Consider the following 15,427-nt stretch of genomic DNA (forward strand, 5'->3'; position numbering starts at 1 on the left):
TGAGAGTTCATTTTGAACATTTCCTTTTTTAATAATTGTAAAATTACTCCTCTGTTTTAATTAATAAATGTACAGGAATTTTACATAAAACACTACACACTTCATTCTGGATCACACAATCTTGCAATAGAACCATACCTACAGGAGACCCCAATCCCAGCGTATAGAGGCTGAGTGAATGTGGTGTGGACTCTGTGGAGGAGCTTCATCGTGTCAGAGACGCTGTAGAAGGACAGAGTTCCTGCACTGTGATCCACATACACTCCTATTCTGGAGGATGATGGAACTCCGAGATCAGTCTTAATGTTGTTGTGATAGAAACAGAGAGAAGAAGAAGAAAAACACCACAGACTCCAGGAGTGATTGTTGTATCCAAACATACACTCATTACCCCGTCCTTTCCTGCTGATGTCTTTATATGAGACTGATATAGACACACCAACACCACCACCGCTCCACTCCACCTCCCAGTAACAGCATCCATACACACTCTCCTTACTCAACACCTGAGAGCAACAGTCAAATCTCTCTGGATGATCAGAGTACTGCTGCGTTCTCTCACTGCGTGTCACCACTCTGTTCTTCTCAGACAGAAGGAGGTAATGATGTGCCGTGTTGGGATCCAGAGTCAGATAACGGAAATCTAAAATAAAAGAGAAAAACAAACTGAACATGTTTGGTTTGATTCACAGAATGTGTGTGTATGGTATGTGGAGTGTGTGTTAGACGTACATTTCAGGAAGTCTTCCCTGGTCTGTGGCTCTGATGGTGAAATGATCTGAACTGCTGCAGCTGTGGAGAGAAAAATGGAAATGAAGAACAAAAAGCATCATCAGGTTGTAAAAGATGGGAACAGGTGAAAGTGATGGAGTCGGTTTATTCGTTTTAAATCAGTATTTTAGTTCAGTGTCAGGTGAGTAAACTGTCTGCAGAAAAGAAAGCAGGAGCAGTGATAAGAAATAACACGTCAGAGCGAGTAAAGACGTCCATCGTGGTGTTTCTCCAGCAGGAACAGCTCCTCTTACCATGTGGAAGGAGTTTTTTGAATTCCTCCTCACAGAATTCCTCGAGTCTCTCCTTCAGGTCCGAGAGAGAATTCCTCACGCCATCAAATGAGAGATGTCGATGGACAGTGATGCTGGATGTCTGAAAATTTGGTCTGTCTAATGGAGGAGACTGACGTCCAGAAGCTAAAGCCTACAGAAAGCAAAATAAACTTCAAACAAAGATAAACAGCACGCACAAACAAAGTAGTATGGAAAGTAAAAGAAAAGAAGAAGGATTTTGTAGCACAATGTTGCAGTTCTCAATTCATCTTTTTGCAAAATTCAGGATTTAAAAAAAAAGTGGTAATATTTACATCCATCAGTGTTCTGTCACTACATTACCCAGCATGCATTGCGCACATACATCATATAATCATTATGAATCCTCACACTTGTGATGTCAGAAGCGACATTTATTGTTGCTTTAACGAGAGGTGTTTTAGAGAGTGTGTGAGGAACATCTGTCTCTGTAGATCAGACAGTGAGTGTTACCTGGAGGAAGTGGAGGTGATCGTGTGTGTGTGAAAGCTGCTCCAGCTCAGTGACTCTCCTCTGAAGATCAGCGATCTCCTGCTCCAGTTGCTCCAGGAGTCGTTCAGCTCGACTCAGTTCGGCCTTCTCCTGAGCTCTGATCAGCTCCATCACCTCCGAGCGCCTTTTCTCCATGGAGCCGATCATCTCAGTAAAGATCCTCTCACTGTCCTCCACTGCTGTCTGTGCACTGAGCTGTTAGGAGACACACACAACAAACAGAGGTCCTTTTTAAAACTTAACCCTCATTCCGTCTCTTACTGGGCCTCTAAACGACTCGTTGTCCATGTTGTGTGTGTTTCTAGGAGCAGCTCTGTCTCAGCTCACTGCTCACCTTTATAGTGTTCACAGTCTGTTTCAGCTCCTGCACCTTCTTCTGCTTCTCCTGGATTCTCTGCTGGGATTTCATCTGCTCCTCCTTTAACTCACTCTGAGGACAAAATCGATTACATTCAGCTGTTTATAAAGTATGAGGTAATTGGCTACAAATTAATGTCAGTTCAAAGTACATTCATGTTTCTCAGAGCTGGGAATGTTATGTTGTGTACTGTGTGTGTGTGTGTGTGTGTGTGTGTGTGTGTGTGTGTGTGTGTGTGTGTGTGTGTGTGTGTGTATGCGTGTGTGTGTGTGTGTGTGTGTGTGTGTGTGTGTGTGTGTGTGTGTGTGTGTGTGTGTGTGTGTTCAGCTCCAGTCTTCAGTCTCCTCAGTGATCTGCACCGGTCTCGTGTTCAGGACGTGTTTAAGTGCTGGATTCAGTCTGTTTCAGAGCACAGGCATGGACACATCTTACAGGAAGTACCTCTCTAGCTCTGTGTGTGTCTGTGTGTTTGTGTATGTGTGTGAGAGTCAGTTGAAATGTTCACTAACCGGTCTGACCAGATTACGACTATCACTGAGGATAAATTTAACACTCTGTTAACCAGAACACGTAAAATTAATAATATTTTACCGAATCCTTCTGATTGATACACCGTTATATTTAAATCATATAACTGACTAAAGCGCCTGTTTCTAGACGGAAAATCTCATTAAGATGATTTAATTCCGGACAGATTTCTCGTTCTCACCTGTTTCTCGGCTCTTTCTGCTGTGATTGTGACGGTGTCGTGTCCTTTGTGATTATCCATCATACACAAGTAACAGATGTAGGTCTGATCGCTACGACAGTAGATCTCCATCGGTTTGTTATGTTCAGAGCAGATCTTCTCTTGTAGCTTTGCTGAGGCTTCAATTAATGTGTGTATCTTAAATGCAGGAGACTGATAGTGAGGTTTCAGATGAGTTTCACAAAATGAGGCCAGACACATCAGACAGGACTTGACGGCTTTGTGTTTTCTCCCGGTGCAGAAATCACACTCCACATCTCCAGGTCCAGCGTAACAGTGAGCAGGAGAAGCAGCTTGGACTTCAGTCTTCTTCAGTTTCTCCACCACTTCAGCCAGCATGTTGTTTCTGCGTAGAACAGGCCTCGGAGTGAAAGTGTCTCTGCACTGAGGACAGCGATACACTCCGCTCTCATCTTCCTGATCCCAGCAGTCATTAATACACACCTTACAGAAACTGTGACCACAGGGGATCGTCACCGGATCCTTCAGGAGATCCAGACACACTGGACAGCTGAACTGATCCTGATCTACTGAAATACTGGCCTCGGCCATTTTCCTGATCTCACACACTGAGAACGAGAGATCTCTGTTTTCTTTTCTCTGAAATGAGGAGTTACTTCCTGGTTCTGTGTGTGTGTGTGTGTGTGTGTGTGTGTGAGAGAGAGAGAGAGAAGGAGGAGGAGGAGGAGCCCAAACACAGAGGTTATGAATACTCCTCTGTTAACCATTTCATCTCCTTTCAGTGCATAAATATATCCCGTGTACCAAACCTCACTATGAACTCTGAAAAAGCACACATCAGTCGAAACGTCCACAAAACTCCAAGAGAAGATCTGCTCATAGAATAACAGACTGATGGAGATGTACTGTCTAACTGATCAGACCTGCATCTGTTAATTGTGTGCGATGGATAATCACAAAGCACACGACACCATCACAGTCACAGCAGAAAGAGACGAGAAACAGGTGAGAATTTATCTCTGATAGGATTAAAAGTCTGATTTTAATAGTTTCATTATTGAGGATAATTCTGTTAAACTTGTCTTCACCCAGCCTTATGATCCCATCAGACCAGGAAGTGAATACTTAAGCATGTCTCAACTCTCCAAAACATAAGTGAACTTTAGCTGCCATTAATATTTATCCACAAAACTCTTAACAATGTTAGTGATAGGAAAGTTTACTGACTACACTATAAACTACACTCTGACCCATATATATATATATATATATATATATATATATATATATATATATATATATATATATATATATATATCTACATATACATGTTTCCCATCAGTCACTGCACCTCACAGCTGAATGTGGGATGAACAGAACACAGGCAGCCTTAACCAATCATGTTCTGTATGTTCTAATGGATTTTAAATAGAGTTAAATGTTTTAAAGTGAAATTTCAGGCTTTAGAAACAACTTCAGATTTTAAAACGTGAACGTGTATTTTACATCTTAGAACACAAGCAGAACAATCTAATTCCTTCAAAAGTTTAGATTTTATTTTTATATAGTGTGACGTTACCAGGTTTAAAATGTTTCTCTGTACTGGCTTTATTACTGTTTATTAGTTATTTAATGAGAGGTTGCTGAATATGAAACAAACAGATAGAACTTTATAACACTAAGGTCACGAGATATCATCTGATCATTTCCTTTTTCAATTCTACTAGTTTCTTATCCGAGAGTTCATTCTGAATATTTCCTTTTTTATTATTGTGAAATTACTCATCATTTTAATTAATACATTAAAATGGCTGTTTTTCTGCAGCTGGATTGTGTGCTAGTTAGACTGAGCAACGTCCAGGAATTTTACATAAAACAGTGCACACTTCATTCTGGATCACACAATCTCACATTAGAACCAGATGGCCAGTAGGGCCCAAACCCGGCATAAAGAGGCTGAGTGAATGTGGTGCGGACTCTGTGGAGGAGCTTCATTGTGTAAGAGACGCTGTAGAAGGACAGAGTTCCTGCACTGTGATCCACATACACTCCTATTCTGGAGGACGATGGAACTCTGAGTGCAGTCTTAATGTTGTTGTGATAGAACTGGGGAACAGAAGAAGAAGAAGAAAACCACAGACTCCAGGACTGATTGTTGCATCCAAACCAACATTCATTACCCTGTCCTTTCCTGCTGATGTGTTTATATGAGACTGATATGTACACGACACTGGCACCGCTCCACTCCACCTCCCAGTAACAGCGTCCACACACACTCTCCTTACTCAACACCTGAGGCCAGTAGTCAAATCTCTCTGGATGACCAGGGTACCTCCGCTCTTTCTCATTGAATCTCACCACTCTGTTCTTCTCAGACAGAAGGAGGTAACGATGTGCCGTGTTGGGATCCAGGGTCAGATAACAGAAATCTAAAATAAAAGAGAAAACAAACTAAACATGTTGGGTTTAATTCACAGAATGTATTTATGTGAAGAGTGAGACAGCTGTGTGTGTGTGTGTGTGTGTGTGTGTGTGTGTGTGTGTGTGTGTGTGTGTGTGTTTGAGTCGTACATTTCAGAAAGTCTTCTCTGGTCTGTGGCTCTGATGGTGAAAGGATCTGAACTGCTGCAGCTGTGGAGAAAAAAATGGAAATAAAGAACAAAAAGCATCATCAGGTTGTAAAAGATGGAAACAGGTGAAAGTGATGGAGTCGGTTTATTCATTTTAAATCAGTATTTTAGTTATCAGTGTCAGGTGAGTAAACTGTCTGCAGAAAAGAAAGCAGGAGCAGTGATAAGAAATAACACGTTACAGAGCGAGTAAAGACGTCCATCGTGGTGTTTCTCCAGCAGGAACAGCTCCTCTTACCCTGTGGAAGGAGTTTGCTGAATTCCTCCTCACAGAATTCCCCGAGTCTCTTCTTCAGGTCCGAAAGAGAATTCCTCACTCCATCAAATGAGAGATGTTGACGGTCAGTGATGCTGGATGTCTGAAACTCTGCTCTGTCTAATGGAGGAGACCGACGTCGAGAAGCTAAATCCTACAGAAAGCAAATTAAACTTCTAACAAAGATAAACAGCACGCACAAACAAAGTATAAAATATATCTAGTTTATGAAGGAACTGGAACTTGTGCGGGAGGTGGAGCGCTACCAGTTAGATCTGGTGGGCCTTACCTCTAAGCACGGTATTGGTTCTGGAACCATACTCCTGGATAGGGGATGGACTCTGTTCTACTCTGGAATTGACCAGGGTGTGAGGTGCTGGGTGGGTGTGGGGATACTCAGTTGAGCACCATTACATTGGAGTTTACACCGGTGGACGAGAGGGTCGCCTCTTTATGCCTACGGGTTGTGGGGGGGAAAACTCTGACTGTTTCTGTGCATATGCACCAAACACCAGTTCAGAGTACTCGGCCTTCTTGGAGACCCTGCACGGAGTCCTGTATGGGGCACCAGTTGGGGACTCCATAGTTCTGCTGGGAGTCTTCAACGTGCACGTGGGCAATGATGGACATACCTGGAGAGGCGTTATTGGGACTAACGGCCTCCCTGATCTAAATCCGAGCGGGCGTTTGTTGTTGGACTTCTGTGCTAGTCATGGACTGTCTGTAACGAATACCATGTTCGAACATAAGGAAGCTCATAAGTGAACGTGGTACCAGAGCACCCTAGGCTGAAGGTCGATGATCGATTTTGTAATCGTATCATCTGATCTGAGGCCGCATGTTATGGACACTCGGGTGAAGAGAGGGGCAGAGCTATCAACTGATCACCATCTGGTGGTGAGTTGGGTCAAGGGGTGGGGGAAGACTCTGGACAGACCTGGAAAGCCCAAACAGGTAGTGCGGGTGAACTGGGAACGTCTGGAGGAGGCCCCTGTCCGCAAGATCTTCAACTCACACCTCTGGCAGAGTTTTTCTGGCACCCCTGTGGAGGTTGGGGGCATTGAACCTGAGAGGGCAATGTTCAAAGCCTCCATTGCTGAAGCTGCGGTGGAGAGCTGTGGTCTCAAGGTCTTATGTGCCTCAAGGGGCAGTAATCCTCGAACATCGTGGTGGATACCGGTGGTCAGGGAAGCCGTCCGACTGAAGAAAGAGGCCTTCCGTTATGTGTTATCCCGGAGGACTCTGGAGGCAGGTGCAAGGTAACGACAGGCCCGAAGGGCTGCAGCCTGTGCCGTGAAAGATGCAAAGCAGCGGGTGTGGGAGAAGTTCGGAGAGGACATGGAGAAGGACTTTCGGTCGGCACCAAGGTGCTTCTGGAAAACCATCCGCCACCTCAGGAGAGGGGAATGGGGAACCATCCAAGCTGTGTACAGTAAGGATGGGACGCTGTTGACCTCAACTGAGGAAGTAATTGCATGGTGGAAGGGACACTTTGAGGAACTCCTGAATCTGACTAACACGCCCTCTATGGTAGAGGCAGAGGTGGAGGATGATGGGGGATCATCGTCAATTTCCCTGGTGGAGGTCAAAAGGTAGTCAAACAACTACACTAAAGCCCCGGGGATTGATGAGATCCGTTCAGAAATGCTGAAAGCTCTGGGTGTGGAGGGCATGTCTTGGATGACATGCCTCTTTAACATTGCGTGGAAGTCAGGGACAGTGCGCAAGGAGTGGCAGACCGGGGTGGTGGTTCCCCTGTTCAAAAAGGGGGACCAGAGAGTGTGCGCCAACTATAGGGGTATCACACTTCTCAGCCTCCCTGGTAAAGTCTACTGCAGGGTGCTGGAACGGAGGGTTCGGCCAATAGTCGAACCTCAGATTGAAGAGGAACAATGTGGATTCCGTCCTGGTTGTGGAACAACGGACCAGCTCTTTACTCTCGCAAGGATCTTGAAGGGGGTTTGGGAGTATGCCCATCCAGTCTACATGTGTTTTATGGATTTGGAGAAGGTGTATGACCGGGTCCCCAGAGGTTTACTGTGGGAGGTGCTGAGGGAGTATGTGGTGAGGGATTCCCTTCTTAGGGCTATCCCATCGCTGTACACCCCAAGCGAGAGCTGTTTCCGGATGCTTGGCAAAAAGTCGGACTCATTCCAGGTGGGGGTTGGTCTCCGCCAGGGCTGTGCTTTGTCACCAATCCTGTTTGTGATATTCATGGACAGTATATAGAGGCGTAGTCATGGTGGGGAGGGGTTGCGGTTTGGTGACCTGATGATCTCATCGCTGCTTTTTGCAGATGATGCGGTCCCGATGGCATCATTGGTCCGTGACCTCCAGCACTCACTGGATCGGTTCGCAGCTGAGTGTGAAGCGGCTGGGATGAGGATTAGCACCTCTAAATCTGAGGTCATGGTTCTCAGCAGGAAACCGATGGAGTGCCTACTCCGGGTGGGGAATGAGTACTTAATCCAAATGAAGGAGTTCAAGTACCTCGGGGTCTTGTTCACGAGTGAGGGAACATTGGAGTGGGAGATTGGCCGGAGAATCGGAGCATCGGGAGTGCTATTGCAATCGCTTAACCGCACCGTTGTGATGAAAAGAGAGCTGAGCCAGAAGGCAAAGCTCTCGATCAACTGGGCAATCTTCATTCCTACCCTCACCTATGGTCATGAAGGCTGGGTAGTGACCGAAAGAACTAGATCGCGGGTACAAGCGGCCGAAATGGGTTTTCTCAGGAGGGTGGCTGGCCTCTCCTTTAGAGATAGGGTGAGAAGCTCGGTTACTCAGAGTAGAGCCGCTGCTCCTTTGCATTGAAAGGAGCCAGTTGAGGTGGTTCAGGCACCTGGTAAGGATGCCCCCTGGACGCCTCCCTAGGGAGGTGTTCCAGGCATGTCCAGCTGGGAGGAGACCTCGGGGAAGACCCAGGACCAGGTGGAGAGATTATATCTCCACACTGGCATGAGAACGCCTCGGGATCCCCCAGTCAGAGCTGGTTAATGTGGCTCGGGAAAGGGAAGTTTGGGGTCCCCTGCTGGAGCTGCTGCCCCTGCGACCCGATAATGGATAAGCGGTTGATGATGGATGGATGGATGGATAGTTTATGCACATTATAAATAAAGCTTCGGTATCTCCTGCAACACCATCCTACTCAGGAGACCCCATGTTTGAGAACCTATGCTGTAAAACTTTCAGGAAGAGGTGTGTGAGGAACATCTGGCTCTGTAGATCAGACAGTGAGTGTTACCTGGAGGAAGTGGAGGTGATCATCTGTGTGTGAAAGCTCCTCCAGCTCAGTGACTCTCCTCTGAAGATCAGCGATCTCCTGCTCCAGTTGCTCCAGGAGTCGTTCAGCTCGACTCAGTTCAGCCTTCTCCTGAGCTCTGATCAGCTCCGTCACCTCCGAGCGCCTTTTCTCCATGGAGCTGATCATCTCCGTAAAGATCCTCTCACTGTCCTCCACTGCTGTCTGTGCACTGAGCTGTTAGGAGACACACACAACAAACGGAGGTCCTTTTTAAAACTTAACCCTCATTCCGTCTCTTACTGGGCCTCTAAACGACTCGTTCATGTTGTGTGTGTTTCTAGGAGCAGCTCTGTCTCTGCTCACTGCTCACCTTTATAGTGTTCACAGTCTGTTTCAGCTCCTGCAGCTTCTTCTGCTTCTCCTGGATTCTCTGCTGGGATTTCATCTGCTCCTCCTTTAACTCTCGCTGAGGACAAATCCATTAATATTCAGCTTTTTATGACGTACATTCATCTTTATTAGTTCCTACATCACAATATCCACTCAGCTGGTAGCTCAGTGTTGTAGAAGTTCTACATGGTTCCTGCATTGTGTCATGTTCTAGCGAGAAATCTCTACCAGGCTGTTTATGGCGAGCGGCAAAATAAAGAATCCAAACATAAAACTAAAATTGAGCAATCATTCAAATGTATTTATAAAGTGCTTTTAACAATACATGTCACAAAGGATCTTAACTCTGAGTGATTCTAATTAAGGCCATAAAGATGATGTAGAAAGTTTAGCTCCAGTCTTCAGTCTCCTCAATGATCTGCACCGGTCTCGTGTTCAAGACGTGTTTAAGTGCTGGATTCATTCTGTTTCAGAGCACAGGCATGGACACATCTTATAGGAAGTACCTCTCTAGCTCTGTGTGTTTGTTTGTGTGTGTGTGCGTGTGTGTGTGTGTGTGTGTGTGTGTGTGGGAGAGTCAGTTGAAATGTTCACTAACAGATCTGACCAGATGACTATCACTGAGGATAAATTTAACACTCTGTTAACCAGAACACGTACAATTTTAATAATATTTTACCGAATCCTTCTGATTGATACACCGTTATATTTAAATCATATAACTGACTAAAGCACCTGTTTCTAGACGGAAAATCTCATTAAGATGATTTAATTCTGGACAGATTTCTCGTTCTCACCTGTTTCTCGGCTCTTTCTGCTGTGACTGTGACGGTGTCGTGTCCTTTGTGATTATCCATCGTACACAAGTAACAGATGTAGGTCTGATCGCTACGACAGTAGATCTCAATCGGCTTGTTATGTTCAGAGCAGATCTTCTCTTGTAGCTTTGCTGAGGCTTCGATTAATGTGTGTATCTTAAACGCAGGAGACTGATAGTGAGGTTTCAGATGAGTTTCACAAAATGAGGCCAGACACACCAGACAGGACTTGACGGCTTTGTGTTTTCTCCCGGTGCAGAAATCACACTCCACATCTCCAGGTCCAGCGTAACAGTGAGCAGGAGAAGCAGCTTGGACTTCAGTCTTCAGTTTCTCCACCACTTCAGCCAGCATGTTGTTTCTGCGTAGAACAGGCCTCGGAGTGAAAGTGTCTCTGCACTGAGGACAGCTGTAGACACCCTTCTGATCCTCCTGATCCCAGCAGTCATTAATACACACCTTACAGAAACTGTGACCACAGGGGATCGTCACCGGATCCTTCAGGAGATCCAGACACACTGGACAGCTGAACTGATCCTGATCTACTGAAATACTGGCCTCTGCCATTTTCCTGAACTTCCACACTGAGAGACAGACAGGGAAAGAGAGAGATTGTACTGAACTTTGAGTTTCATTTTCTCTGAAATGAGGAGTGGCTTCCTGGTTCTGTAAGTGAGAGAGAGAGAGAGACAGACAGACAGACAGAGAGAGAGAGAGAGACAGACAGACAGACAGACAGAGAGAGAGAGAGAGAGAGAGAGGAGGAGGAGGAGGAGGAGCCCAAACACAGAGGTTATGAATACTCCTTTGTTAACCATTTCATCTCCTTTCAGTGCATAATTATATCCCGTGTAGCCCAGTTTATAGCGTCCGCTGAACGTTCTCCACTGAACTAAACGGTTTTAACACCGACCAGCACTCTCTGTAAACATATGATGACTTTTTTGCAACTCTCTGTCTCAGATTATCTCACCTTTCTTCACCCATGTTGATAAGGAAGCTGTCCCTTTCTCTCCCTTCTTCACAACTTACATACATTTTCCAAGGCATATTGTATTTTTAATATCCATTCAAAATTAAAACAAACAACTTTAAGTAGTCGTTTTACTATGGTGATGATGGAACTCTGACATCTCCAGCTCTATGATGTTATGAGAAGGATGTATGTGCAGAGCCGCAGTGCTGCGCTCTCAGCTTCGGACATGATGTAGAGGTTTAGAGACTTCCTACATTTAAGTTTATAGCGGGGAATGTACAGGTGAGGTCGATGGAAGCGAATGAAGTACAGCAGGATCTCAGAAAGCTTCTGACCGCCCCAATGCTTGCACAAGAGAACTGTGAAGAACTGCTTAGAAAACGACTTTAAGACTTTAGTTTGTAAAAATGAGCATTACCCAAGGCGTGTGAGCCTCTTTCATAAAATATATATACATACGTATCTCACACAAATCGTCCTGTGGTGTGACATCACATTAGACTGAATATTCTTCTTTTTTATTTACAGTTGTGTAGTGTACAGTATCCACTTGTGTTCATAGCAAACGTGTGTTATATTAGCAGTGTTGTCTATGTTCATGTCTTTGTTATCTTTCTGTAATGTGTAATGTCTATAAGCCCAACAAGTCATCAAATTCCCTGTACCCTAGTGTACTGGATCACTGAAGTATGATTCTGATTCATTCTCATTCTGAATGAGTCTAATTCTGAATCTGATTAATTCTGATACATCCTGATTGAGTGCAATTCTGAATCTGATTCTCATTCTGAATGAGTGTATTTCTGAATTTGATTGATTCTCCATCCATCCATCTTCTATACCGCTTTATCCTTTTCGGGGTCACGGGGAACCTGGAGCCTATCCCAGGGAGCATCGGGCACAAGGCGGGGTACACCCTGGACAGGGTGCCAATCCATCGCAGGGCACAATCACATACACATTCACACACCCATTCATACACTACGGACACTTTGGACGCACCAATCAGCCTACCATGCATGTCTTTGGACTGGGGAGGAAACCGGAGTACCCGGAGGAAACCCCCGCAGCACGGGGAGAACATGCAAACTCCGCACACCCAGGGCCACGGTGGGAATCGAACCCCGGACCCTGAAGGTGTGAGGCGAACGTAATAACCACTATAAATAACCACTAAGCCCCCGTGCACTACACAATAAATATAAAGTAAGTAACAAGTATGGAATATTAAATAAATAGTATTTAAAAAATAAACGTTTATATTTATCTGCTATTCTTCTTTTTCACATTTATATAAGCACCTTCAAATACAAAAGCTGTATTCGTGTATAAATATGTAATAATTATCTTCAATAAAACCATTTATGATTTTTGTCAGCCATATTGTTCTGATTTTATATTCAAAAGGATCCTTTTAAAGTAGTTTTGATTAGACTTGATGGCACGTGAGAACATAATGTAGTGATCTGACACAAATAAGAATATTTTAAGAACTGATTTTTTTTTATCCCTTTTTTTAAAAGAAAATTTGGATCCAAACGCGCTTCCCGTGTTTACTCTTTAGCATTAACGTCTGATCTAGCATGCTAACAGTTAGCTTAGCTTCACCAGCTTGACTTCCAAACAATCTTCACCGTGTCAAACAATAAATAAGGGTTTAAATAAACAAGCAGGAAGAGCAGGGATTCGTTATTAACTACTTTTTCCTTTGGGCTTCATTGTAGAATAACGGCACGGATTAAAAATGAATAATAATAAAGAACTAAAGAAAAGAAAAGAGCTCCATCAGCGACGGAATTTTTCACTCGGCTCCCGCTGGAGGAGGTTTTAATGGCGCAGAGGTGAAGCGGCGCCACCTGCAGGACTGGAGAAGAACCCCAACACCATTAACAACCGCACAACAATATGAACTTTAACTGAAATACACACCTTTATTAAATAAAAATACACATGAGAAACGGAAGCGCTATTTAATTAGTCGAGGAGTACGATGAGAAACGTACTGCAGTAATCTCTAGTCTACAGAAGCTTTATTACAAAAACAACACTTTATTGTGCAGATTAATGTGACAGTCACTGAATACCAACTAAAAACAGTAACAACTATTTATTTATAACCTTCAAAACGAAATAAATTAATATTCTTTATTTGGATATCATACAGTGCTAATCTAATATATATATATATATATATATATATATATATATATATATATATATATATATATATATACATATATATATATATATATATATATATATATATATATATATATATATATACAGAACACAGATGTACATAAAACTGCTTCTATTTTCCATATAGCAGTCTGTTTTATTGTTGTTTTTTTCACAAATGTGAAATAGCTAAAAGGGGGAAAAAAGACAAGTATAGTTTTTCCAGTCTGAACAGACAGACGGATTTACATTTGTGGAAGTCGCATTAATGGTAAGTAGTGGTCAATTTCATCTTACTTACGTATTGCATTCTGTATTGATTTACCATTTGGTGAATCGATCATAGTCTCTCAAACGTGTGTGTTCCCAAATTACACCAGGCGTCCACTCTACACAAAGCCATATTTGGCGCAGTGACCATTTAAAAATATGATGCGTTTTCACTGCCCCATAGTGGCCATAGCAGGTCACTACAGTTTCTAGAACCCCATTATCAAGGAGGACTGACATCAACTTTTTATTCATGTGGATCTTAAAATATCTAGGATTTTGTAAAGTGTATTATTGTGTATGTAGTCTGTCCTAAAGTCATTAAAAAAGAGAACAGACATGAAGACATGGGGATGGCTCTGAGAAATCCTGGAAAGCTTTATTTTGGTCTCCATGTTCATTAATTACAGTGGATAACCAAGTTCTCTGAATTTTTACAGTCAGGGACTCATGTACATAACGTCAATGTGTACAAATGTCTTTATTATTTGCAAAAGAATGACAATATTACTAACTAATATATACTAACATCCCCACCACCATCAGCTCTCCCACTGTGTCAGACCAAAAACAGCCCTGAGTGCACATAGTTTAAATTAGGCATATAACTGAATACAGATATATTAATCATCATCATCATCATCATCGTCATCATCATCATCGTTTTCACAGACATCACTGCAACCTATGCACTAGTGAATTTCATGAGAATTAATATCCCAAATTTTAATCCTCTACTCGCTACTCTGTCATACAACTGATAGAGCCTGTAGAATCACTTCCTCTTACCTTCTCAAGGGGCGGAGTCTTCGTGGTGCTGGGCTAGAGAACCAATAAAATCCTTTCCCTTACGCTGAAGGAGTTTGTAACAAAGGAGTTTACTCTTGGAGTAAGCTATATGAATCGTCCTTTATATGGACTTCGGTTTATTAAAGAACAAAAGGATTACAATTATCTTAACTCAGAATATAAAGAAAATAAAAAGAACAACCAGACACTACGCAGAGTCTGAGAGTTTTCTTTTAAGAAATACATAAAAGATAAAATACCCGTAGACCACGCAGGGTCTGATAGTTTTTCTTCCTTCACAAGAAATTAAAACGAGTAGCCTTCACGCAAGGAGTGGCAATTCTACACTCGCCTTTCCTCAGTATATATACACCTTTTGCTTGTGGTTTCGGGCGCTAGAGTCTAAGTTTTTGCTCTAGACCACAACACTTTCTCAAAACGTCTCCGGATGCGGTTATGAGCGCATGTAGAAAACAGAAAGTATGCCCTTATTTGGGTTTTTAACAGCGAGACAGAGGTTGGGAGATTGTGGTTTTTGAGCGCTCCTCGTAAAAACAGGATGTATGTTTTTACTGAGTTTCTTTCAGATTTAAGCATTCTATCAATTTTTCCAATTCATCTATTTGTCTAGTAAGAGCAGAGAGTCTCGGTTCTTTAGTACAAACTTGTGCTATTTTCCCATATCTCTGATTTAATTTCCTAATGCATTCAGTTCTCCTGTATTTAGCACGCTCTTTTAACATTTCACCTTCAGCTCTCATTTGATTGAAGACACTCAGTATACTATCACATTCTTTCACTAAACGATCATTTTTCAATATCAGCTTTTCAGTTCTTTTTACATCCAGCATGTCGAGCTGTAAATCTCTCAGGTCTCGCTGGAGGTGCAGAATGTCAGGAAAAGCTTTCTCAGCGGCCCCCGAACCAGAAGACTTTCCACTCCGTCTTCCTCCATGTTGCTGGCTTGCCCCCCTTCTTCTTCTTGGCCCTCTTTTTCTCCTGACGCGATTGTGTTTCCCCGGACAGTCAAGGTTGAGGTTCTTTACATAGTTTAATCATAATACAGTTTTAATCATTTACAAATAACATCACATAACATCACATAACATGATACATCAGCTTGTATTTTACATTAAGCAGGAAATAACGGCAGGCCTGAGGCTACATATATCTGAGATCTAAAGCTCCTACAACAACAGGTACCCATAATGCAACCTGTAAGTAGGTGGCCA

General features: G+C 43.2%; 1 protein-coding gene across 1 annotated transcript in view; it reads right to left on the bottom strand.

Moving 5' to 3' along the window:
* Positions 1-13,047, bottom strand: part of LOC128616599 (E3 ubiquitin/ISG15 ligase TRIM25-like) — a 13,771-nt gene extending 724 nt beyond the window's left edge. Inside the window, exons 1-13 of the mRNA XM_053639210.1 lie at positions 10,956-13,047; positions 9,962-10,648; positions 9,145-9,240; positions 8,775-9,008; positions 5,513-5,684; positions 5,216-5,275; positions 4,535-5,073; positions 2,645-3,400; positions 1,912-2,007; positions 1,539-1,772; positions 1,026-1,197; positions 733-792; positions 1-643 (exon numbers count right to left, since the gene is read on the bottom strand). The exon at positions 1-643 is cut by the window's left edge and continues 724 nt beyond it. Coding sequence (XP_053495185.1) covers positions 102-643; positions 733-792; positions 1,026-1,197; positions 1,539-1,772; positions 1,912-2,007; positions 2,645-3,400; positions 4,535-5,073; positions 5,216-5,275; positions 5,513-5,684; positions 8,775-9,008; positions 9,145-9,240; positions 9,962-10,549 — 3,549 coding nt within the window. The 5' untranslated portion in view covers positions 10,550-10,648; positions 10,956-13,047 and the 3' untranslated portion in view covers positions 1-101. The remainder of the gene's footprint in view (positions 644-732; positions 793-1,025; positions 1,198-1,538; positions 1,773-1,911; positions 2,008-2,644; positions 3,401-4,534; positions 5,074-5,215; positions 5,276-5,512; positions 5,685-8,774; positions 9,009-9,144; positions 9,241-9,961; positions 10,649-10,955) is intronic.
* Between the last annotated feature and the right edge of the window lie 2,380 nt (positions 13,048-15,427).

This window comes from Ictalurus furcatus, chromosome 2 (assembly GCF_023375685.1).
Source record: "Ictalurus furcatus strain D&B chromosome 2, Billie_1.0, whole genome shotgun sequence".
In the NCBI taxonomy this organism is placed as follows: Eukaryota; Metazoa; Chordata; class Actinopteri; order Siluriformes; family Ictaluridae; genus Ictalurus; species Ictalurus furcatus.